This window comes from Notothenia coriiceps, unplaced genomic scaffold (genome assembly GCF_000735185.1).
Source record: "Notothenia coriiceps isolate Sejong01 unplaced genomic scaffold, NC01 NC01_scaffold00023276, whole genome shotgun sequence".
In the NCBI taxonomy this organism is placed as follows: domain Eukaryota; kingdom Metazoa; phylum Chordata; class Actinopteri; order Perciformes; family Nototheniidae; genus Notothenia; species Notothenia coriiceps.
This window is the reverse complement of record NW_011355977.1, coordinates 403,135-427,147: the sequence shown is the minus strand read 5'-3', so window position 1 is coordinate 427,147 and position 24,013 is coordinate 403,135. Positions and strand designations below refer to the sequence as shown.

Here is a 24,013-nt window from a genome sequence, read left to right as displayed (position 1 = left end):
CGCCGGGGTAACTCCCTCAAATGCCTCGTCTCATTTTGTGTGTCTTTCTGTCTTCGTGTTTATTGTTCATATAAATAACGCTCTGCGATGTTTATGATAACACCCGAATAGCACAAAATAAGCCGTTGTTATTTTTTTTGTTTTTTTTGAGAGCGAGAGGTAGATCTCCCCCGTCCAGTCTGTTTTTACCCGTTTGCCCGACAACCGGGCCCGATGTTATCCGGTGAATGAACACGTGCAGGACCACCACACACATATGTTATATGTTATGTTATGTTTCCCCGAATTACCGTACGGGTTGTATAATGTGAAACGGTTCGTAAGGCGTGTCCGCAATATTGTTTTGTTTTTCTTTTCTTTGTGATTTGTAAGTACAGTTGTTATTTACACCTTTCACATATGAACTCGTACTGGCCTGCGAGGAGGAGACGTAGCTACCCTGCAACCACGAGCAGTGCGGTACACAACCACGTGTCCACGGAATCAGAGTGTATACTCAAAGACCCCTTTTCTACCCTGGGTTGGTAATTGTGGTGTAAGTAAAAATTCAAAATACATCGAACGACGACATGAACTTGATTGTCATTGGTTCACAGTGTTAATCGACGATCGTCAGAACTCCGTACCGTAAAAACAGTACAGCAAACTACTCCTGTATTTATTAGAAACGTTGATACCTTAACAGTACTCTAAGCCGCGGGTTCTATAAGAATACAATAGGAGTCCTATTTTAACAGGGATTTGGGATTGGGATTTTTGTATTGACAAGTATACTACAAAATGGTTTTGTTTTGTAGTCAGGTTTAAGTTTGCACAGGTTTTTGTATAACAAATAAATACTGGCTTTATTGAAGTTTCATCCGGTCGTCCGGAGTCGAACTTTAATCGGTCGAACTACAATCTGCCGGGACGATTGTGCGATTTTGATTATACTTTTACCTTATGTACCTTATCGTAATACGGACGATTTTGTAGTATCAGTCCCAAGTAATATTTGAACTAAAATTTACTATTAGAAACGCACACATACCACGCTATAGTACGTTTAATTTATTCTTTGAGGGGTGATCGAAGATAAGGTCCAGGTTAATAAACACTTGAAAAGGTCCTCGGTTCCAACCAATAAAACCTAACCTTAGTTTTTTACTTTTACAACACACTTCCACCCACTTTTACGGGGGGACACCCCTATTTTGTTTGTAGTCTACATTGGACAACAACAACCGGCAACGGGGGTACCTACTACTGGGACCCGTGGTCTGTCAGCCGACGACCGTCTCTACCATTCGTAGGTCGAGTTTGTCTCTCCGTTACAGCAAGGTACCCCTTGTCTTTGGTCCCACTTTCGTTAGAAGAGACGACGAACCACGAAGGAGAATCTCTTGTTTCACAGACAGAGTAAGACTGTTTTGTGTGCTTGTCACTTTAATGTAGACATCAAATTTCGAACTTACCGTTTCTGTCAATTTAGGAAGTAGTTACAGACTGTGTCACCCTAATAAGAGCGCGACTGTTAGAAATTTGTATATCGTGATTTATGAGTCAGGTAAAGTTCCGAAATTTCTTTTTTGACGTAGTCTTTCACCAAGTGGTACTCACACAACATTGGACAACGTACAGTTATATAGAATGAAAACCCGTCCGTGCGTGTATGATATGTATGTATGTATTATGGTACTGTAAGAAACTAGTATCTTATTATTACATTGCGCAAGAAGTAACTAAGTAGCAATACTAATACTCCAGAGATATTATTTTTTTGGAAAATCTCGGACTTAAATGAAACACAATACTTTAACGAATAAAACGAAAAACATTTATTTTTTACATAAACATTGTTTATATGTTACCACATTAATTTCCCTTCCTTTTAATCGGTTTGAAAACAGACTTTAGATTACGGTAACTGACCAATTCGGATTAGTTTACATGAGCTACCAGTATAAACTATCATCTAACTTATAGAAAAAAAAAATCACACCAACTCATTTTGTTTGTATATATAGGTGTAAATCTGAAACCTTTGAGCGTACAAGACTATTAAAATGCCTGTTTTACTATCTAGTCTTTATTGGGGTAAAGATTATTTTTTCCATGTCTTTTTTTCCGTGTAAAAGGATTTAAACATATCGAAACGTTTTATAACCATTTATTAAATCGTCGATACCGTAGTTGTTACTTTGATATTTTGTCCTTATAATATCACCTCACAATGTTATTGAATTTACAGGATGACAGGCGATTACTAAAGTTATCACATCGACGATTTCCGTCAAACGTGTCGTCCTATTGGGATAACACCAAAAGCACGGGCGTCATTCCCAGTTTTACATATAGGACGTGCGTGTGTAAAATGTAACAAGTATTTAACATAACAAACGTTTTAAGTTGTCGGATTAAGTTTACTTGAACAATACAATCATCAATCATTCCGTAAGTTCCGCTTCGTATTTGTACAAGAAAGTAAAAAATTTTCTTGATCACCTTCTCACGGGAGAACACTTCACTGCCCCGCTTCATTGTAGGATTTCTGCCATGTCTCTACCACTTTAGTTTGACCATCTCTGTTGTGAAGTTATGGAATACGAAATAAATAAGTAATTAGATACCTTACCGTTACTGCACTCATAAAGAATGATAAGAATAAGAATAAGAAAAAGGCATATTGCACTGGTTTCGTTAATTAGTGAGTTTATTTAAAGTTATTATAGAAGCCCTATTTTATCAGTATTTCTGCACAGCAGTTACAATGGGCAAACTACATTCAAACAGGATTGTCCCCATTTTTTCTTTAATAGTTACTAACATTAGATATTTTAATGAGATTTGTTCGTAAAACAAAAAATGTGCCTGAATGACGAATTTAGCAGTTGGACATAAAAGTAAACTGAGAGTCACGTGCAATGACAGTGTTTTATTTTATGAACCTTTTACATTAAAAACAAGTTAGAATTTTCAAAAGGTCTTGTGTTTTTGTTTGGGCCCTTTTTCCAGTTTAGAGCAATAGCCCCTCCAAATGTCTGTGCACGTCCCTGACACCCACGTACACTAACACACATTTACAAGTAAAACAGATATGAATGCATTATTTAAACATTTCTTTTGGCTGTCGCAATAGATTGGCACCTGTTCTACGAAAGAGGACAAAGAGGCTTTTGCCATCGTATCTGTTCCTCTGTCCGAGGTCAGAGACTTGGACTTTGCCAACGATGCCAGCAAAGTGCTGGAGTCCACCGTGAGGAAGCTGCAGTACGGCAACATCGCTCAGAACGAGAGGAGGTACAGAGGCGTTAGTGTGACGACTCGGGTGACACGAGATGATGTGCATATTTTATGATCTCATGTGTTATTTTTGCCCTTCATATATATTTCAGGTTTGTGACTAAGCTCCTGGAAGACCTGGCTTTCTTTGTGTGTGTGGTACCAAACAACGGCCAGGATGTTCTCTCTGTGGTGACCTCCACTCCCAACCGAGAGAGGCAGAAACTCATGAGGGAACAGAACATCCTCGCCCAGGTCAGCACCAGTACAGCACTTGTCTAGCTCTACAGAATGCAGATGAATCTTAGGTTTAACTCGGAGTTCAGTGAGGACAGTGATGCCAAGTGAAAATCTTATTATCAGATTACTATTGGGTGATATTTTATAATAACTACAGATTGGCCATAAACAACCAGTGTGTAGAATAATGCAGGCCCTTATGGCATAAAAAGACCACAATATTCATAACTATGTTTCAATTAGTGTAAAATCACCTGAAGCTAAGAGATGTTGTGTTTTTAATGCCTGAGAATGAGCTCTTTGTTCCAACATAGTCCTCTTACTGGGTCTGCCATGTTGCATCGCAATGTTTTAACTATACCTTTTAAGATGTTAAAGATGTGCAAATGTCTGTAGATTGGGGACACTTAACTTGCATTGCCCAGTGTTTACCTTTGCCATTTGACAGGAGACCTGTTATCCAGCATTTCTAACCTTCATTAATAAGACTTTATAGACTGTGGATATTGCAATGCTTAGTATTTAGGTTCTTGGTTGAACAAACAGTATTTATGGGTTTCTGTTCTTCCAGATCTTTGGCATCCTGAAGGCTCCGTTCACAGACCAGGGCGATGGTCCGATGCTTAAGCTGGAGGATCTGGGAGACCAGCGCTACGCTCACTTCAAGTACATGTTGAGACTCTGCTACAGGGTGCTCCGCCACTCCCAACAGGACTATCGCAAGAACCAGGCAGGTTCCCATGTCTACACAACAGAGCTGTCATCAGGCTCATTAACAGGCTCATTATCACGGGCAGAGACTTGACTTGAGACCTGACTTATGACTGGGATCATATCAGTATATAGATTCTGGCAGACTGCCACTGGATGCAATATTGGATCAGAAAAACGAACTCATGTTATGTGGTGATTTATGCCTTTATGCCATATTCACTACTTTTTTAAGTGGGTAAAAGAAAGGTATACCTGCTTTTAACAAATCAACAAAATATACAACATTTTCTAGTGACACATTTTGGAAGATGTGCTCACTTTTCTAAATTAAATTCCATACAAAGTTAATATTTTAGTTATTTTGTGTGCTCATTAATCAAACTTGCCTATTGTGCAACCTCACTTGGTCTTTGCTACATTTTAATTTAGCTAATGTTGCATTTTACAAGCTAAAATGTAGAACGTAGATTAATTGATAGAACCCAACCCCTTGATGAAAACAGTCATTATTTGCTGCTGTTGCCTAATTCTAAATAAATCATGTTGAGCTTTCAGTGGCTAAAAGGCTGTGGGTGAGACAGCCTGATCTCAGTTCACTACAGTATGTGTAACCTTTTGAATCATTTTGCTTATCTTTTTTTATGAAAATGTTATCTTGTTTTACAACTTCTCCCTGGGTGATGGTGAAATGAACACATAGCGATTCGGCACATTTTTATGCTCTCTGTATTTCCCAGACTTTTTTCTCTTAACTTCACCTTACCACCATTTCTATCTTTTTTTATAACCAATATTCTCTTGTGCCACGTAGGAATATATAGCCAAAAAGTTCTCAATCATGCAGTCTCAGATTGGGTATGAGATCTTGGCTGAGGACACAATTACTGCCCTGCTGCACAACAACCGCAAGCTGCTGGAAAAACACATCACAGCCAAAGAGATCGAGACCTTTGTCAGCCTGCTGAGGCGCAACAGAGAGCCCAGGTCAGACATGGACACCTCCAGGAGATTAGACGACCAGAGAGGAAAATGATATAATATATCCAGAAATCTGACACAGTGCATGAAAATTAGCAGTCCTACTGTAGATATGACTTTTGTTGCAATTGGTTGATTTTCTAACACAGAGACAGAACACTGACACAGGAACACGGTATAACGCACAACAATGCAACCGGTACCTCTTCTTACCTACTTAGCTTTACTTTTGTGAAATTTGAAATGTTAATTTTTCTTTTTTGAATAATAAAATATCAATTTGATATTTTTTCCTGAACCACACTTTAGTAGGGTTCAAGGTTCTTTATTGTGAAACTAACATAGCTACAGAGTAATTATGTCGTTGAAAATCTTAGGTCACAGGCTTCTCCAACAATGCAACACAATAATACAGATAAGCAGACAATATTAAAACATTATTAAAATATACTATATTAAAAGTAATACAAAAAGAAAAATAGTTTTTAAAAATGTGAGAAAAAAACATTGGAATACGAGTCTATATACAAGTAATATACCTTAATAGTAAGATAAATGGAAATAGGAAAGGATTTAACAGCATTGAAACAATAAATATATAAATTAAATAAATGTGTTTTCCTACATTATATATTACAAGATGTCAGTTATTGTGGTTCCGCTGCTTTATAAAGAATACACTGTGAACTACATTCTGTAAGAGAGAGTTTTTAGATGGAAATAGAAGAGACAAAGATGTTACAGGAACACACAAACCTCATGTGTACAATCAGTTTATGAACTTCTTTGCTGTAACACTTGTGTGTAAAACATTTATTAAACATGGTGATTCGTCTCTGCTCTTTCAGATTCCTGGATTATCTGTCTGATCTCTGCGTGTCCAACAAAACTGCTATCCCCGTCACACAGGAGCTCATCTGTAAATTTATGCTGAACCCCACCAACGCAGACATCCTCATCCAGACCAAGTGAGTCACACCCTGTGGATCTATTTTTAAGCATCCAAGTTGATCCGTTTCTAGTTCAGATCATCATTTTCAAACATGTACAAACACGTACGCTCTGAAGCATGTGCTGTTTCCTCCAGGGGCCCAGTTGAGAAAAATATATTTTCAGCAGCAGCATCATGCAGAATGTTATGTGTGCAATTTTTCTAGTAACAGCTTTATGTCACACTCTCTCCCTCGCCCTCCCGTCTCCCACCAGACTAATCCCGAACACGGAGACCACCCTGGAGTCCTCTCTGCTGCAGGAGGAGGTGGAGGAGGAGGAGGTGTGGCTCTACTGGATCGACAGCCACAAGGAGCCTCACGGAAAATCCATCCGCCACCTGGCCCAGGACGCCAAGGGCACCCACAAGATGGATGTAGACATTGTCACCTATTACAGGTGACGCTGGAATACTTGCTTCTAGTTCCTCAGTGTACTACTCCTTCCTTCCCCAGCAACACAAAACTAGCTGAAACAAAGATATAACTGTCTATGTCTATAATGCATGATAAACATACTTATGAGGTATTATAATCTGCTATTAGCATCACTTTAACAATCATCATAACACTAGACCATGTGTAAAGAACATCCATAAACATTCATCTGTTTGCATCTTGCAAATTATTTATCTATATATCATATTCCATGTACTTGTATATAGACTCTAATGGCACTATTTTTTTTTTAAATGTGTATTTACTCTCAAAACATTCTCTTTTACTATTTTATTTTTTTTAATCTGTTATATGTCCTATATATTCAAGTTGCACTGTTGGAGGAGCCTGTGACTTACGTTTTTCATTGCCATATGTACACTGTAGCTAATTTACATATGCCAATAAAGCCTTGAATCTTGAATCTTTACGTTTTTTATATAGCACTTTTTTAAATAATACTTTATTAAACTGGGCAATCACTGACATTTTCTTATCTACCATTATCATCCACCTTCTGCAATCTGCAATAAAAACATGTCCTTCTCCTCCCGTAGATACCAGTTGAACCTCTTTGCTAAAATGTGTCTGGACCGCCAGTACCTAGCCATCAATCAGATCTCCTGTCAGCTACCAGTGGATCTGATCCTGCGCTGCATGTTCGACGACTGCCTGCCCTACAACCTCCGAGCCTCCTTCTGCCGCCTCATGCTGCACATGCATGTGGACCGGGACCCTCAGGAGGCTGTGGTGCCTGTACGCTACGCCCGCCTCTGGACCGAGATCCCCTCCAAGATCACCATCCATGAGTGAGTGTTTGTCTGTGTGACTATGCGTGTTATGTACAACTTTTTTTTGTGATCCAACACAAACAGATTTGGCTCCTTTACAGGTATGAGTACGAGTCCACTGACACGTCAACAGACGAGATGAAGAAGAAGTTTGCACACACCATGGAGTTCGTGGAAGAATACCTTAAAGATGTGGTCAGCCAGCCGTTTCCATTTGGGGATAAAGACAAGAATGAACTCACGCTAGAGGTGAAATAAACTCTACTTTCATCCACACTTATTTTCCAAGATACAGAAGTCTTCTTCAGTCTTAAATTGTGCTCTATAAATTAGAATAATTGTGCCACTGTTAAGGTTTATAACATCACAATGTTTTCCCTCGGTCTTCCAGGTGGTGAATCTGGCTCGTAACCTGGTGTACTTTGGGTTCTATAGCTTCAGTGAGCTGCTGCGCCTCACACGCACTCTGCTGGCCATCCTGGATATTGTCCAGCACCCACTCACCTTCATGAACAAGCTCAACAAGAGCCCAGAGGCCGGTCAGTGCACAGCATCAGTGCTTCATTCATTCCGTTGGCAACTTTGTTATTTAGCACTTAAATAATAGATAGAAAGTTGAAACCTAATGAACAGAATCGTGTTTGTTGTTTCCTAGTTCAGTGACTAAGATAATGAAACAAGAGATGGCAGTTCCACATTTTGGTTCCAAATGTTAGGAAAGCTAACAAAAAAAGTAGGATTCATTTCAATTAAAGTACAGAGAAGATCCCAGCGTCAGTAGAGTTTGTAGTTGGGAAATATGGATGCAGCAGTTGATAAATGTATGCAGGAGCAAGGCTATGCATGAACACATCAGGATTTAGAATTCAACTGTAGAAACAGGGAGTCACAGAGGGAGACAAATGGGGTATTAGTCTTGCTTTCAAGTTCTTTTAATAAGAGCTTTTGGTCCAAAGAAGCCTGGGTGTCAGTGAAACAAAAATAGTAAGTTAGAGAAAAAAGGAAATATGAATATATGAGATCAGAAATCACTGAAAGAAAGAACAGATCTGCTTTTGGGAAGGACATAGGATGGATTGCGAAGGATTGAAAATAATATATTTATTTTATTAAAGTGGTTAAATGGTCTGAAAACAATTACTACGGGTTTATTATTATTATTATATATATTATATTATTATATATATAACTTTGACAGGCTTGAGCTGAAATGTCAACCAATGGAAATAGATAGGATAGGCTTTTCAAACACATGCAAGGCAAGGCAATTTTATATATATAGCACCTTTCAGCACGCGACAATTCAAAGTGCTTTACAAAATAAAACAAAATACATTTAAGAATAAATACAGCATAAACACATTATTAAATGACATTTAAAAACAGGCATAAAAAAAAAAAAAGATAATGAAATAAATAAATAAACACACACACCATGCAAAATGAATGAAGATGAATGTTTCTTTTAGGCAACAATGTCCTGCGAACGATTCATGGAGTCGGAGAGATGATGACTCAGATTATGATGAGTCGAGGTGTGCCGCACAGCCTCCCTGACACCTCTCCGTCCCTGCGCTACGGGAGGGGACACTTCCTGCCGGATAATGAGGACATCATGGTGATGGACACCAAGCTAAAGATCATTGAGATCCTGCAAGTAAGCGCTGCCTTCGGGATGTACTCAGTGATTTGTGATGACATTTGGCATTACCGTAATACAAATGTTTTGATTTTAGTATTTCATTCTATTTTTATTATTATTTTTGTTTCCTTTATAGTTCATCCTGAGTGTGAGGTTGGATTATAGGATCACATATTTGCTGTCCATCTACAAGAAAGAGTTTGGGGACAAGACCCTAACGGAAAGCTCTATCTCTGATATGCTTCCTATGCCACGTGAGACTTTAAAATCTCTTCATGCAAGTACTTGAATGTTGTTTTTATCTTTTTAACCAGGTGTTTACTGATCTGTTGTCCACTTTCTTATAGCTCTAGCTCCTGAACCAGACATAGATGAGATTGCGACCAAAGCAGAGAGCATGTTTGCAGGGAGGTAAGTGTCACTCAAACATTCACACAGATAAATGAATAGGAGAAGTAGGCTGATTGTGTTTGACCTGCTTTCTTTGTCTCTTGCCAAATGATCGCATCTGCTTTAAAACTCCTGTCTAAGTTTAATTGCAATTTCAGCTCAGAGTTGAGTGCGGTGGAGCTGGACGATGAGGGCGGCCGCACGTTTTTGAGGGTTCTGATCCATCTCATCATGCAAGATTACCCTCCGCTGGTGTCTGGCTCGCTGCAGCTCATCTTCAAGCACTTCAGCCAGAGATCCGAGGTGCTGCAGGCCTTCAAACAGGTAGCGAGACAGCATTTCACTAAAGCATGTGACAGAATGTGGCGTTAGACACTTCCTGAGATAATCAGTCTGGATTAGGAGGGTCCTCCTAAGGGCCAAACACCAGCTGTTGTAAACTCTCTCACTAAGAGCTTCCTCAGCTGGATGATAGAGCTGCACAAACTCACTTCTAAACAATGCTCTGCCTTTCCAAAGTGCACTTGGACTATCTTGGCAGGGATATGCTTTCATACACATTTTGTTTTTTTAATATCTCGATGTCTGGTTTATTTCTCATCCTTTGTGTGTCCTCCAGGTCCAGCTGCTTGTGTCAGAGCAGGATGTGGAGAACTACAAGCAGATCAAGACAGACCTGGACCAGCTGCGTCTGACTGTGGAGAAGTCTGAGCTCTGGGTGGAGAAGAGTGGAGTCTACAGCAGCGAGGACCTGGGGGTCAGACAGGGCAAAGAGCAGAACCTAGAGGTGTTGTACCTTTTATTAAATGGTGTCCAGCAATAAAGTATAAAAGTTCAGATTTAAGTGAGAGAGATATTTCTCCGCAGGAAGATACTATATTTACCTCAAACATCTCATCAGTCATTCCGCTGCACTGTAAATACTGCACTTGTTTGTTATCATTGTTCATCCAAGCTGATGGAAAGCTGCTTTGTTGGCTTAGTACAAAGGAATAATGCATGATAATGTCTGGCAGAACGGGAACCTGCCCTAAATCAGTTTTTATTAGTCAGGCCCATGTCATATAGTGTGCCTTTTTAACATTATTATTTTTACAATAATGTAATGATGTGAATGATAAAGATCATAGCGGAGACTTTATCCACGACTCTGACAAATGGCTGGAAAATACAGGATGTACTGTGTGTCGTAAGTGACACATCAGAATAGTGGAGCTTTAGTTCACTGTGGCAATTCATGAATTTAAATGAATGTTTTTCATGTATTTATCTTTCCAGGAAGTTGTCCTTAGCCCAGTGCAGGATGGAGATATTAAACCTCAGATTGACAGCAACAAATCAAACAACTACAACATTGTCAAAGAGGTGAGCTCCTTGTCTTTATTTCCAGATCATTTGTATCTATTGTTTCTGTATTGTGTTTGTGTGTAATACATTTGTGTATAATATATTTATAATACACCTCTGTGTCTGATGTGTAGATCCTACTGCGGCTCAGTAAGCTGTGTTATCCCAGTAAGAAGAGTCGTGTGCAGCAGCAGAGGCTCCTGAAGAACATGGGGGCTCACACTGTGGTGCTGGACCTGCTGCAGATTCCCTTTGAGACGGTGAGTAACAAGCAAAACAGCCGAGTGCTTATCTCATTATGTTTCATTGAATTCTTTGCGAAACGTGGTTTTGGTGTTTCGCTGTCTTGCATTCGCTCAAATTTGTCCTATCTGCTCTGCCTTTCCACAGAGTGATGACAAGATGAATGAGATCATGACCCTGGCTCATGCATTTTTGCAAAATTTCTGCAGAGGAAACCCTCAGAACCAAGTTCTGCTACATAAACACCTGAACCTCTTCCTCACTCCAGGGGTATATTTATATGACCTTATTTTACTTTTCACTTGTTGTCATGCCTTCATTTTTATTGATGTCCACTTTGGTAGTAGAGTGTGCAGTAGCATCATCAGAATTAACCTATAATGAAACTAACAAGGTCCAAAACAACAGCAACCTGACATCAGGAACATTAGTCCTAGTTTTTAAAAACAACAGTTTTCTATGTTAATTTTCTGTTACTGAATCATGCCTCCCATTTGTCACCAGTTACTTGAAGCTGAGACGATGCGTAACATCTTTATGAACAGCTACCAGCTGTGCCACGAGATCAGCGACCGTGTGGTCCATCATTTTGTCCACTGCATTGAAACACACGGTAGACATGTGCTGTACCTCAAGTTCCTGCAAACCATTGTGAAAGCAGATGGAAAGTATGTGAAGAAATGTCAGGACAAGGTCATGACAGAGGTGAGATTATAAACATTTCAAATCAAACCACTTTGTACTTTAATTCATTTGTGATGGTTACTGTTTCTTTACTTTGGATCTCTGTCTGTGTCCAGCTTGTGAATGGAGGCGAAGACGTGCTGGTGTTTTACAACGACCGCTCCTCATTCCCGGTGCTGCTGCAGATGATGGGCTCTGAGCGTGAGCGGACAGATGAGGATGGAGCTCTGGCCTACCACAACACACTGGTGGAGCTGCTAGCCGCCTGCACCGAAGGAAAGAACGTCTACACTGAGCTGAAATGCAACTCTCTGCTACCACTGGACGACATTGTTAAAGTTGTCACTGATATCCACTGTATACCAGAGGTAAGGGTTTGATAATGATACAATTTCTCTCAATTTGACACATTAATTTTACCTGAAGTTACCTTGCATCTCATTTCTTTATCCTCCAGGTCAAAACAGCCTATGTGAACTTTGTGAATCACTGCTACGTAGACACAGAGGTCGAAATGAAGGAGATCTACACCTCCAACCATATCTGGAAGCTCTTTGACAACTTCCTGGTGGACATGTCCAGTGTAAGGCTCTGTCAGACTGAAAGGTCATGCACTCTGTCTGATGCTATTCCAACGAGGCAGTCGAGAGACACCGAGGCTTACTCATGTGTTAAATACATTCACAATTCACCTGCAAAGAAAAATGACAAAGCTGTGATGTAAGAGTGAGCTTGTTTTCTCTGTTTCTGAAGGTGTGCAACACTACCACAGACCGTAACCATGCCGACCTGGCCCTTGAGAAGTATGTGACGGAGACGGTGATGGGCATCATCAAGGGTTTCTTCAGCTCACCTTTCTCTGTCAACCACTCCAACCTGCAGGTATTGTTTTCACAATGAGTCCACTAAGCCTTAGGGACGCTTACTCAAACCACGGCTAAATCCTTTGCCAACTTTGAGCTCCTTTACGGTAATATACAGTATATGACAGCAGACTGCCGCCTTTACTCCACCATTGCCTGGGACCTTTTGTTTCATTGCAGATGTTTGTACCTCGATCAGATGCTTGAGTTGTTTTACGCATAATTTTGTACTAATGTTAACTATCAGACTTAATATTGAAGTGTTCAGGATTATCTCTGCATTTCTCTTCACTTCGACCACTTTGAAAGAATGTTATCCCTGCTCTCTCTCTCTTCACAGACAAACCAGTCTGTCTTCATCAAGCTGCTCCAGTCTTCTTTCAGGATCTACATCTGCACCTGGATCAACTCCGCTCAGAAGGCTAATATCGAGAGCTGTATCAAAACACTGGCTGATGTTGGTGGGTGCTGCTAATCTGCTTCAATACCTCAAAATGATGGAGACAGATATAGAAATACATTTAAGAAGTATCGATTTAATGTAATAGTAAGATCTCGCTGACACTACATTTCCCCGACATCTGACCCACCGTGTTGTTTCTCAGCTAAGGCCCGGGCCATAGCTATCCCAGTGGACCTGGACGGTGAGGTCAACACTTTGTCTCTCAAGGTCCACAGCAACATGGTGCAACGAGCAGCCAAGGACTGGAGGACGTCTGCCCGCACCCGACCCCGCAAGGAGCCCCTGGGGGTCCCCGACTACAAGAACATCATTGAGAAGCTGCAGGTGAACATTTTTTACATTACTATGATCCTACACTTCTAGCTGCCCAGAGACGACACAAAGCCACAGCACAGCTTGAAGCCTTATACAAATGTCAGCTTGCTAATGTGCTTGCAATGACACTTGTTAAGTAAGTATAATGTTCATTCTTCAACCACTTTACCTAAACAATTTCATGAGGTCACCTAAAGATGTGAAGCAGGGTTTAAAGGACTATGCATAAGACACCCTGGCTGTTTAAAGCAACCGATGGAATAATAGTTGACAACATTTCACTTAAACTAAATGGTCAACCTCATAATGGTTCTATAGAAAAGGTTATAGGATCACCAGAGGTACGAGGCAACATCCTTTAGGGACCAAGAATATCTGCACAAGATTTCATGGCATACAGTTTCTTGAGATACTTGAGTCTGTACCAAAGTGTTAGGCATTTCCATTCCTCTAGCATGGCTGCTAGCATTGCTACAAGTTTACATTCACAGGATGTTTTGGAGGGCTTTCTGAATGGTCTTCAGCGGTATCCATCTATTCAGGACAGCATCAGATTGAGCCTTAATTTGTGTCTGTCTGTGATGTACAGGGGGTCGTGTCCCTTCTGGAGGAGCAGTTCAGTCCGAAGGTCCAGGCAGAGTTCTCCGTGCTGGTGGACGTCCTTCACAGCCCGGAGCTGCTGTTTCCAGAGGCTGCTCGGTTACGCTGTGAGAGCGGAGCGTTCATGTCCAAGTGAGTCAATGTCCATAACCTCGATATGGACCAAAAAGTACAGTTTTCATTTCTGAGGGACTGGAGGCCACTTTTTAAAGTGTTCTTCTAGCAACGGAGAGCACTAGCGGCATGGTTTATGTAGAGATTTAGGATTGGGTTAGAATTTTTGACAAAAGTTGCAAATTGCTATTATCGTTTCTTATCTGATATTATGTCGTGCTAAGTTTAAGATTGGCATTTCAAAATAGTGCCAGGATGTAAAATGAGCATTTACTTAAACCTATACTTTAAACTACCACTTACTATAATTAGATTAGTTGACGAGGCTTTGGAGAAAAAAATTGTAAGTCAAGAACAATAGCTCAAAATATAATTCAAAAGTAAGAAGACAAACATTTAGCTTTTAAAATAAGCAATAGCAAATGTTAAAGAAAACAAATGTAATGTATATGTAGTCAGTGGACCAACAGATTAGATTTTTACCAAAGAAATTCACTGAAAAATAGTTTAATACATCATCAAACCTGCGGGGGTGCTATTAATCTGCTGCTACTGTCAGACCCCCCTGGAGAGCAGAGAAGCAGATTTCACCTGTAGTGGTGATCAATAAAGTATTGCTTTGTTTTTACTCAAGAGCCAGTGAGTGCATTAGCAGGAAACGACTGTGAATGATGCAGCACTTCTCTTGTCCCCCTGACAGACTGATCAAACACACCAAGAAGCTCATGGACAAAGAGGAGAAGCTGTGTATCAAGATCCTGCAAACACTCAGAGAGATGCTGGACAAGAAGGAATGCTTCCAGGATGCTGTGAGTGGATGGGCAATATGTCACAGAAACCTAGTGTTATTTATGTGATTAAATTATTATTGAAACCCTTTTTAACAGTCAATATTTAGGAGTCTTCAAGGAAATTATATGAATCTCTTACACTCTCACGGCTACATAAAGAAAAGGGGGAATAGGCCATCTTATCAACGTTTTCTGTGAATCTAGCCCTGTCTTTGAGTGCCAGGAAAGCTGTTCTCCCATCAGCAGTGCGGTGTAGTCCTTGTTTTCTCCCAGGTCTGTCGGCCCAGAGCCCAGACTCCCCTTCATCAGTATGCTGTGGGCCTTTCTCTGTTACATAAGACAGGGAGGCACTTGAGGACACACTCACACTGAGAGGGAGAATAGGAGGGAGGAAGGAAAAGGACGAGGAGGAGGAGGGGGGCAAGCACTGAACAAACAAATCAATACTGCAGCGAGTGGGGGGTGCAGGAGCACATCTCCTGCTGCACCCCTCAGAGCCAGGGACTCATGGAGGAGGCTCAGTGTGTGTTTATTTGTTTGCCGAACCAAGATGGTGGAGGGTGGAGGGGGGTGAGGGCCAAAGCACAAAAAAGTCAGGTCTGTAATCACCTTGTTGAAGGTTCAGGAGCGTTTGTTCCAGCTGCGTGGTGAGAGGAGGTGACGCTGTGCAATTCACACAACACTACGTGCTGCCTGGTTTGAGACTTCACCGTGTGCATGAAGAATAATTCTTAGTAAGAAGATAACAACTCAGTTGTTTTGGATTTCTCAGAGCTCAGTTTATTGAACATTGTCCTGAAGTGAACTTGGGGAAAGCATGTGTTGCTGTCCTCTGACCATGTGGAATTTCATGCAGACATGATTATTTTGGCCTGACACTGCTGTCCTGCTTAAGGCTGTTGTTGTTGTTGCAGCACAAAAGCAACTACATAAATACAATGCATATGCCTTCACCCATGTTTCTGTTTAAGTGCATTATTAATACTGTCAAGACTACCTTTGTCAGTATAGTACATGCCAGCAGGTTTCACTTACAGCTGATGGAAGAGTCAGTTTTGTTTTCACTATTTTTGTTTGCTTCCTGTGCCAGCCAGCCAATGTAAATGATTCAACAGTTGTGTGGAACAAGATCTGAGGAATTTAAAGTGGAAAAACAGTCACTTTTATAAGAGTGGCTCGGAGCATTCGAGCAGCCAGACAGTGCGGTAACGATATGTGAAATGTCAGTTTGTGTAGGTGTGTGTGAGTGTGCTCAAGCATGTATTTGTGGCCTCTCTTTGTCATATCCCTGTAGCCCTGAGCGTGGAGCTGCAGCCTCACTGCACAGGAGCAAAGGAGAGGGAGGGAGGAGAGAGAGAGGGAGAGAGGGAGAACGATTGATGGAAATAATGAGAGAGGGAGAGGCAGACAGACAAAAACAGAAGGAGAGAGAGACAGAGTGACAGCCTCGGCAGCAGAGGTTGGTGGCTCCCCTGGGGTGCAATGAGTGGGTGGAGGAGAGTGAGAGAAAGAGATGGAGGGAGACTGATTGAAAGAGGGAGGGAGGGAGGGAGGCAGGCAGCCATGTGAGGAGCCATGTGAGTGGAAGGAAAAAAAAAAAGTGGGCAGCGGCTGCAGGGTGAGGGATTGGAGAAAAGCAGAGTCTGCTCGGTCCATGAGGAGACAGGGCAGGGGGTGCGCTTACGTAACAGCCTGCAGTGCCTGAGCCAGCGTCACGTGCAACATCACGTTCTGCCTCCCTCCCTCCCTCCCTACTCACTCTCACTCTTCTGTCCGCTCGCTGCCTTTCTCTCCCTCCTCTGCCCCCTCCATGCTTTGTCTCAGTCTTTCGCATTTTGTCTGCCCGCCCAAGTTATTTGTTCTCTTCCTCTCCCCTGTAGTCCGCCCAGGCTCTGCTCTCTGTTTGCATGGGTCATGCCAGGAGAGCTGAGTGGGCAGCAGAGGGAAGGTCTGCAGCCTTCACTGCTGCACTGCTCTTATTGGCTGCCAGATTTAAGGGCAGCCTCATAAATGAGTGTGCCCCTGCTTGCCCTAAAGATGTTTGGGTGACAGTTTTTTGGGTAAACAATGGAAATGGAAGATTCAATTTTCAACTTCAAATCATCACACACGTGTACAGCACCGAAAAAGTTAAATGTAAACTTAACTCTTCCTTTATCTCATACTAGTATAATGAGCAGTTGGCAGAAAGCGCATTGGGGAGCAGTGTGGGGGTCCCTATGGACTGAGACACTGCCACCCCAGCCGACTTGTAGCAATAATGCCATACTTTTAAATTTTTCCATGGAGAAAATATGCATGACATACTGTACTATTTTAGACTTGCCATTTGTCATTTAAGAATAAGTTGATATTCTATAATTTTCAGTTTTTCAAATCCCATGAAAACCGAGTCAATAATACAACCCTACCCTGTCGTAGATACTCAACAGCAAGCACATGTGTTGCTGCTGAAGACATACATCTTTAAAAGAGGGTCACAAATGTATAGATTGACAAAAAAAAATCGTAATCACTTGGGCACAGTAGTGTTTTAAATAGTTACACTATCAGAATTCAATAATGCATTTGTTGGGGACTATTTTCTGCTGAGGATTTATACACATTTGATGTGGGGTATTTGGGCACCATGATTGTATATGATGTCGGATTTAACACAATAAATTGTCATGTGGATTAATTTGCCACCACTGAGCTCTAGTTACTAAAGCGCTTACAATATAATATGATTGTAAAATGTGGAAAAAACTTGACACTAGAGCAATTAGATCTGATATATATGCTTTGGACAACATGTTGTCATATTTTCATCAGACTATTTTGAATAGTTTATTGACAACAAGGAAGGTCTGTGGCCCGCTGAAATAAGTTATATCAGGTGTTGGATACATGGATAGAAAAAGTTATTATTGAAAATATATTGAAAACTACAAAAGAAGTATCCTTTTTTTACAAAGGCACACGTTTTGACAAGATTTATTTAAAAACGTGTCCATATTGTAGATGTTCTTTCTGTGAACACATGCATTCATGAAGGATGTAATGTGCTGCCAAGTGTATGTGCATGTTAGCGTGTTTTGTTCTCTGAGGGATTAAAAAAAGCTAGTTATGTAATATAAACCACTTTCACACTCTTTGCTCCCTCTCTTTCACACTCATCCCTGTCATTTACATTCTGTCTGTCTGTCTGTCTCTTTCCTTTTATATTCCTGTGCGTCTCTTTCTTTCTTGCCAAGTTTCACACCACCTGCCCAAGGCAAAGCAGATTTACAGATTACCACCTTCTTGATACTAAGCGCATCACACAGACGCATGTACACACACACACACACACACACACACACACACACACACACACACACACACACACACACACACACACACACACACACACACACACACACACACACACACACACACACACACACACACACACACACACACACACACACACACACACACACACACTCTCCAAGGCGTGCATTGCCATGCCGGCCGTCCCCCTGTGGTTTTCCCTGTCTGTATACATGGCTTAGGTCCATCCACATGCAGCAGAGTCAGGGTGTGACCTTTGGTTGGATTGCATGCCCTCACCTATGGCTCACGAACAGCATCATCAGCAAGTTGGAGTCAGGAAATGCTGGACCTAAATGTGGACAGTCTTTGTTCTCTATTTTGAAAAGTTATGTTTGCTTTTACCATCCTAGTTAAGCTAAGAAGATCCTTCCGTTTCTCCTTCCTACTTCTTTCTTCTCTCCTCTGGCCCTTACTTCACTTGGTCCATCAGTCAGGTGTCTGTTAGCTGAGTGTTATTTTTTGGTTTCCATGGCGATGAAGGATTAGCACATGTTGTTTGTCTGTCTGGTCTGGCTGTGACTGGGCACAGGAAGCCGGTGTACCCTGCATGGAAATGCCCTCAGAGCAGGAGCACGTTGCTTTCCGGACCCGTTAAGTACTACGCCTCGGAGGAAAGAGCCATCCTGTGAAATTGCAAAAGGACTTGACTTCAGGGCCTCATGCATTTGATATGAATGAGATTAGTTGTCATTGTGAACAGTGTTTCGACACAGTTCATAGCACGTTATTTGAATCTGATTGCAGGCAAGTTAAGTCATTTGTGCACAGGGAGGCACATGACAGGCGACAGGGTGAATTGCAGTGTGTGTTTGGACTGATTGCTTATGGACAAAATAATAGAAACACCTTAGAATAAAACAATAGGTTTTTGATTAGTGTCTACTTGTGACTATTGTTCTTCTTTCTACATTACATCATTTTCTCAGCCAATTTTCTTCCTTTGTGTCCCTCTGTATGTTCCTTTATGTTGCTGTGGTAACGCATTTATGAAAAGGTAATCACACTTCTATTAAAGCTGCAAATCTGTAGATGAGTCACTTATGTGGACTATTCACTGCCATTGAGCTTGATGAAAAGGTCATAGGATCACCAAGGTCAGAAATTATATTTCGGTCCTAGCCACAGTGGAGGACGCACCATCAGACGACAAAGCAACGCCACCAGCATGGATGAAATGTATCAGACACAGCAGAGCTATTTCATAGGAAGGTGTTTCTCTTATTTTGTCCACCTTGAATACATGCTGCACCTTACCAGCTAGCCTCTCTGGAACATCACAGTCTTCCTAACACAACCAGTGCCTAACAATGTTAGTGAATCACATGTAACACTTCCATAGTGAACCTGCCGGCTGACACAGATGAACGCTTGTTTGCGCTGCTGGTCTGTTTTTCCCTGAACCACTCTCACCAATTGCTCTCACATGTGGGCTTAATTTGTTTTTCCTGATCTGCTTGTTTGTTTGATGAAAATGTTTTATGTGCTGTGGAATTGCAGCTTGAAAACATCATAAATGGCGGCACGTGATGCGTCAAAGCCACCACAAGCGAACATGTAATCATATTTCCGTAAAATGGATTTAAAACGAGCCGTTCCAATTGGGAAATTGGGAAATTTGTGAGTTCTGTTTGATAGTGCTATTTATACTTTAAGAGTCAAATTCTGGTGGAAATGTTGAATCTTGGTAAGATCAATCTGAAATGACTGAAGTTTGACTGTGGGAGACCTTTCTGTTGGAGCCAAAAAGTCTCCTGCAAAGTTGAAAGACCCCCTTTAAAATCACAGAAAAATAGAGTTGACCTGACGTCACTGTCCTGAATGGCAGCTCCAGCCCTGTCTCTGTCTCCCACATCTCTCTCTTTACACTCTCACTTCGTGTCCCCAAAGTGTCTGAACTAAAACAGCAGGATAATGTGACAGTATGTGTCTTGGTTTCCTGATTTTGTCCTGTTCATAAAACAACTCCCTTGGTGAGAAAGCCTTGCAGAACCACATTGATGTAGATATGTATTATATTACAGACAGCTCCCACTTTAAGCTTTTCAATTTCCCTGCAGCTCTCGGCTGTGGAGGAGCTCACTGAGTCCTTAGAGACTTCTGAAGCCTTTGTTGGATAACTTGCAAGGCATGCCTTTATACTGTGCGTGATCAGATTTCAGTTTTAGTATCATGTGCTAACTACAACAACAATAGACGGCAGAGTTTCAGTTGGAAACTCTGCACTGAACAAAGTGTGTTGACTGCAGTTTCTGCTGGGACTAAATGTTGCTTCCTGATGGTGAAGTTGTTGGATATTACTCGACCCTCACATGGCCTTTGGGGACCTCTGCTTCTACTTTTTCACAGCGTACTTGAACAGAGTTTCCCACTGTTTACAAAAGACCCAGCGTTCTCTCAGGTTTCTGTTGTTGGAGAAAGTAACCCCCCCTGATTGTTTGGGTAACATTCACCTCTTCTGTGTACTGAGTCTTTGCTTTATTCAACCTTGTCTGACCCGAGCAGCTCATGCAGCCCCCCGGTAGTGTCTGTCCTGGTTCAGACTTCGTTCTGACCACCTCTGCCTGTGAGAGCTTTCAGATCACCTAGAGGAGCAAAGCACAGTGCAGGCTTTGTCTTTTTTTCCTCCATGCAAAGTCAGAGAGATCTGCAGACAGCTGAGCTGCGAGTGGGCCAGGGAGGGAGGGGAGGAGAGGGGGTGCGAGGATGCCGGAGGTGGGGATCTGCAGCTCATCCGTAGCGTGGACCCCAGAGCCGCAGTGTGGCGTGCCGGTGCACATTTTAAAATGCCACGACTGTCTGCTCCTCGCTGGGTTTTGTTTGTTCCTCTCTTCCTCCCCCTTGCCCCCACTTCCTCTCCCTCCTCCTTATTTCTGTCAGTTCTTCTACCTCTATTTCTATCTCTCTTTCTTTCTCGTGGCTCTTACATCACCTGACTGGAGTTTTTTTCCTCGTCAATGCAGCAGCAAGCAGATGAGTCAGGCTGGGCTGACTCTTCTCCATCGCCATTCTGCCTCCCCTCTGCTCTCCTCTGCTCCCCTCTCTCTCTGCAGCCCGAGCCAGCAGACTGCATCGCCCAGAAGGGAGGCGAACAAGAGTAAAAACCTGTCACCCCAACCCTTTTAACTTCCCCCCCCCACGGAGCATTTATTTCACTGGTGTTTGAGAGTGGCGCAAAACAATCACTTCTTCGGTAAGAAAAGAGGAACATGTTAAGTCAAACGTGATTTTAATCTGCAATCAGTCCAAGAGGGTTCATTGGGAAGCACTGCTTAAAAAGTGTAGTGCTGAGTTTGTGGTTGCACTGATCTTGTGTCTGTGCATTACTGTGTGGAAAAGAGAGAGGCTACCTCAACGGATACTCACCTTCAGTTCAAGAAGTGTGTCTGTGTTTGTGAGACGGCTCAGCCAGACAGTGCAGGCAGACAAGTGTCTCTGCTGACTACAGATGAGATGGAGTGTTTACTGACACAGGGAGCATCAGCTGCACGTGCGCCTCCATCTTCACTCCTCACTGCACTTAGTTTGAGCCTCTTCAGATGGACTTTACCCGGGTGTCCTTAGTGGCGAGGCTTTGAGGTGCCTCATTTGTCTCATCATGCAGTTCGTAGGGTTGCTGGAAGTATTCAGTAGTGACCAGTTTTTCCCTTTGGATGGTTCAGTTTCAGTGTTAAGCAGAGGCTTTTTTCCCTGTGCCTCATAACTGCTGTTTGCAATGCACCAGCAACAGCTTTAAACAATGCTCGCAAAAGCAGCTACACAGATGAGTCAGATATAGCTGAATACCAATTAGCAATATTTGTCAGCTTTAATAGAGGGGGTGAACATCACAAAAAGAGAACTTACACAAGAGGCCAGATAATCGCTGCCTGAATGTTTGGTCGCAAACACTGCAGGATTGTGTAATGTAATAAGGAGAATCTTATGATCGTGTACTGTATGCCAAGCACAGCAACACTATTATCTGAGCGGAACAAAGGATTGTCATCTTTGACTGACTCAAACACAAATTCCCTGATTATTCAATTAATCCTTTAGTGTAGGGCCGAGTGACGCATGGAAAATCTAATATTACGGTATTTAACAACAACTCGATGTGGATATTTTTGACAATAATGAACCGTTGCCTTTTGGTGCTTTCACAAGATATTTCCACAATGACATTTTTTATAAATATTTATACTGTAAGCAATATGGATATAATGACTAAGTGGGTAAAGGTAAATAAGTGTATACAATGTATTAAAACAGGAGCCTATCTTCAGATTACTAAAGAGATTTAATCAACAAAACAATTAAATTAAAAGCAACAAATAATCACATTTGATGAGCTGGAGACAGAAAATAAAGATTAATGTTTTTAATGGATAAATACATTTAAAGATAATTAACCGCTTGTATCAACACCTCAGTACTTCCAGAGTTTAAGCTTCACCAAAACTGTATTTACTGCAAAGCTGAAATATTTTCCGGTGTTTCTGTTATTTTGTCCACCACCTGTGACTCAGGGGAAGGCAGATTGTCCTTCTAACGTGTTTCCGTGGGAACCACAGGTAGCTCCTTGCAGTCTATTCACTCTTTAGCTCCACCCTCCAATAGATCTGTTTATCCACCTATTCATCCGTCCTTCCTGTCTGTTGATCAATAACGATGTTGGTGGTGTGTCATCATAACAAGGACATTTTGCGTTCTAAGGTTACCATAGAAACTGTTGCTGACCACTCTTGGTCCATACATTCTTTATAACCCATCCATAGACCCCATGATGGCCTCCTCCGGTTGCCAATTAAAATAGGTGGTGAGGAGCACAATGCAAGCATCCACCTGTCAATCACACTTTGATTACACAACCAGCGAGGGGAGCTTATCACTATGAATCCTTTAATCTCGTTCCTGCTCATCTTCGTCAAATGTCATATGAGATGCTCAGAGATGTTAGTGTAAGTACAAAATAAAACTTTTTATTAAATGTGTAGCTACAAAAACTGGTATTGGTTTAACAAAAACATCATCATACATACAAATTCAAACCAGAATCGTGTGTATGTATGATGTGTGTGTGTTTTTTTCTATTTGTATTTGACAACATTTTTTATTTTCATCCCTGTTTTTTGTGCACTCACTCAAGGCTATTTCCACACTTGAAGACATCCATATTGTCAAAGTTGCTTTTTATGAATTTGTATATGTGGTTTGCAAAAAGTTGTAGTTTAGGTTGATTATAAACCTTTACACTATTGTCTCACGTTTAAGAAAAAAGACAACATTGTTGCTGCCATCAGGTAATATTTCATAGATGCTCAGTTAGAATCTAGTTGATTGATCTACAACACTTTCATTGTCATGAACCTGAATGAGAGTCAAAAAATGTCTTTGTTGCTGTGAGCCATTGCTCCCGACAAGAAAGAAATGCATTATGGGAAGACTGTGACAATTCCTATTATGTGGTATATGAAATCTGCAAAGCCCTATGTTGATATAAACGAACGAAATGCAACACATGCTCTCTTGGATGCAATATTTGTTTCAGTGTTATTTTTACAACACTGAAATGAAGTTATTTCGGCTGACAAAATGCTGCTTTTTCAAAAAGTGACAAATATGATATTTCTAGTTTGACGGCAGGTGACATGGATTTAACATCATGATTTTCTGTCTCCGCAGGGAAACGATTTGAGAAAGATCCTGCTCACACGCTACTTTGGAAATCAAAAGCTTCTCTCGAAGTTAGAGCTTGGGAGTGGAAACAGCTCATCTGGCGGCTTTGTCAAGCCGTCATCTGGAGGTACTGAGAAC

The 24,013-nt window shown here is 41.4% G+C and overlaps 1 protein-coding gene across 1 annotated transcript in view; it reads left to right on the top strand.

Annotated features, from left to right (window-relative positions):
• Positions 1-24,013, top strand: part of itpr2 (inositol 1,4,5-trisphosphate receptor, type 2) — a 94,076-nt gene that overhangs the window by 29,217 nt on the left and 40,846 nt on the right. Inside the window, exons 13-38 of the mRNA XM_010781523.1 lie at positions 3,119-3,279; positions 3,375-3,516; positions 4,073-4,231; positions 5,027-5,199; positions 6,042-6,161; positions 6,400-6,582; positions 7,178-7,429; positions 7,513-7,660; positions 7,803-7,950; positions 8,881-9,068; positions 9,190-9,307; positions 9,401-9,464; positions 9,602-9,767; positions 10,063-10,230; positions 10,722-10,808; positions 10,925-11,050; positions 11,181-11,303; positions 11,538-11,738; positions 11,834-12,085; positions 12,175-12,300; positions 12,471-12,599; positions 12,921-13,041; positions 13,186-13,367; positions 13,948-14,090; positions 14,773-14,881; positions 23,882-24,002. Of these exons, the coding sequence (XP_010779825.1) occupies positions 3,119-3,279; positions 3,375-3,516; positions 4,073-4,231; positions 5,027-5,199; positions 6,042-6,161; positions 6,400-6,582; positions 7,178-7,429; positions 7,513-7,660; positions 7,803-7,950; positions 8,881-9,068; positions 9,190-9,307; positions 9,401-9,464; positions 9,602-9,767; positions 10,063-10,230; positions 10,722-10,808; positions 10,925-11,050; positions 11,181-11,303; positions 11,538-11,738; positions 11,834-12,085; positions 12,175-12,300; positions 12,471-12,599; positions 12,921-13,041; positions 13,186-13,367; positions 13,948-14,090; positions 14,773-14,881; positions 23,882-24,002 (3,910 nt within the window). The remainder of the gene's footprint in view (positions 1-3,118; positions 3,280-3,374; positions 3,517-4,072; positions 4,232-5,026; positions 5,200-6,041; positions 6,162-6,399; positions 6,583-7,177; positions 7,430-7,512; positions 7,661-7,802; positions 7,951-8,880; positions 9,069-9,189; positions 9,308-9,400; positions 9,465-9,601; positions 9,768-10,062; positions 10,231-10,721; positions 10,809-10,924; positions 11,051-11,180; positions 11,304-11,537; positions 11,739-11,833; positions 12,086-12,174; positions 12,301-12,470; positions 12,600-12,920; positions 13,042-13,185; positions 13,368-13,947; positions 14,091-14,772; positions 14,882-23,881; positions 24,003-24,013) is intronic.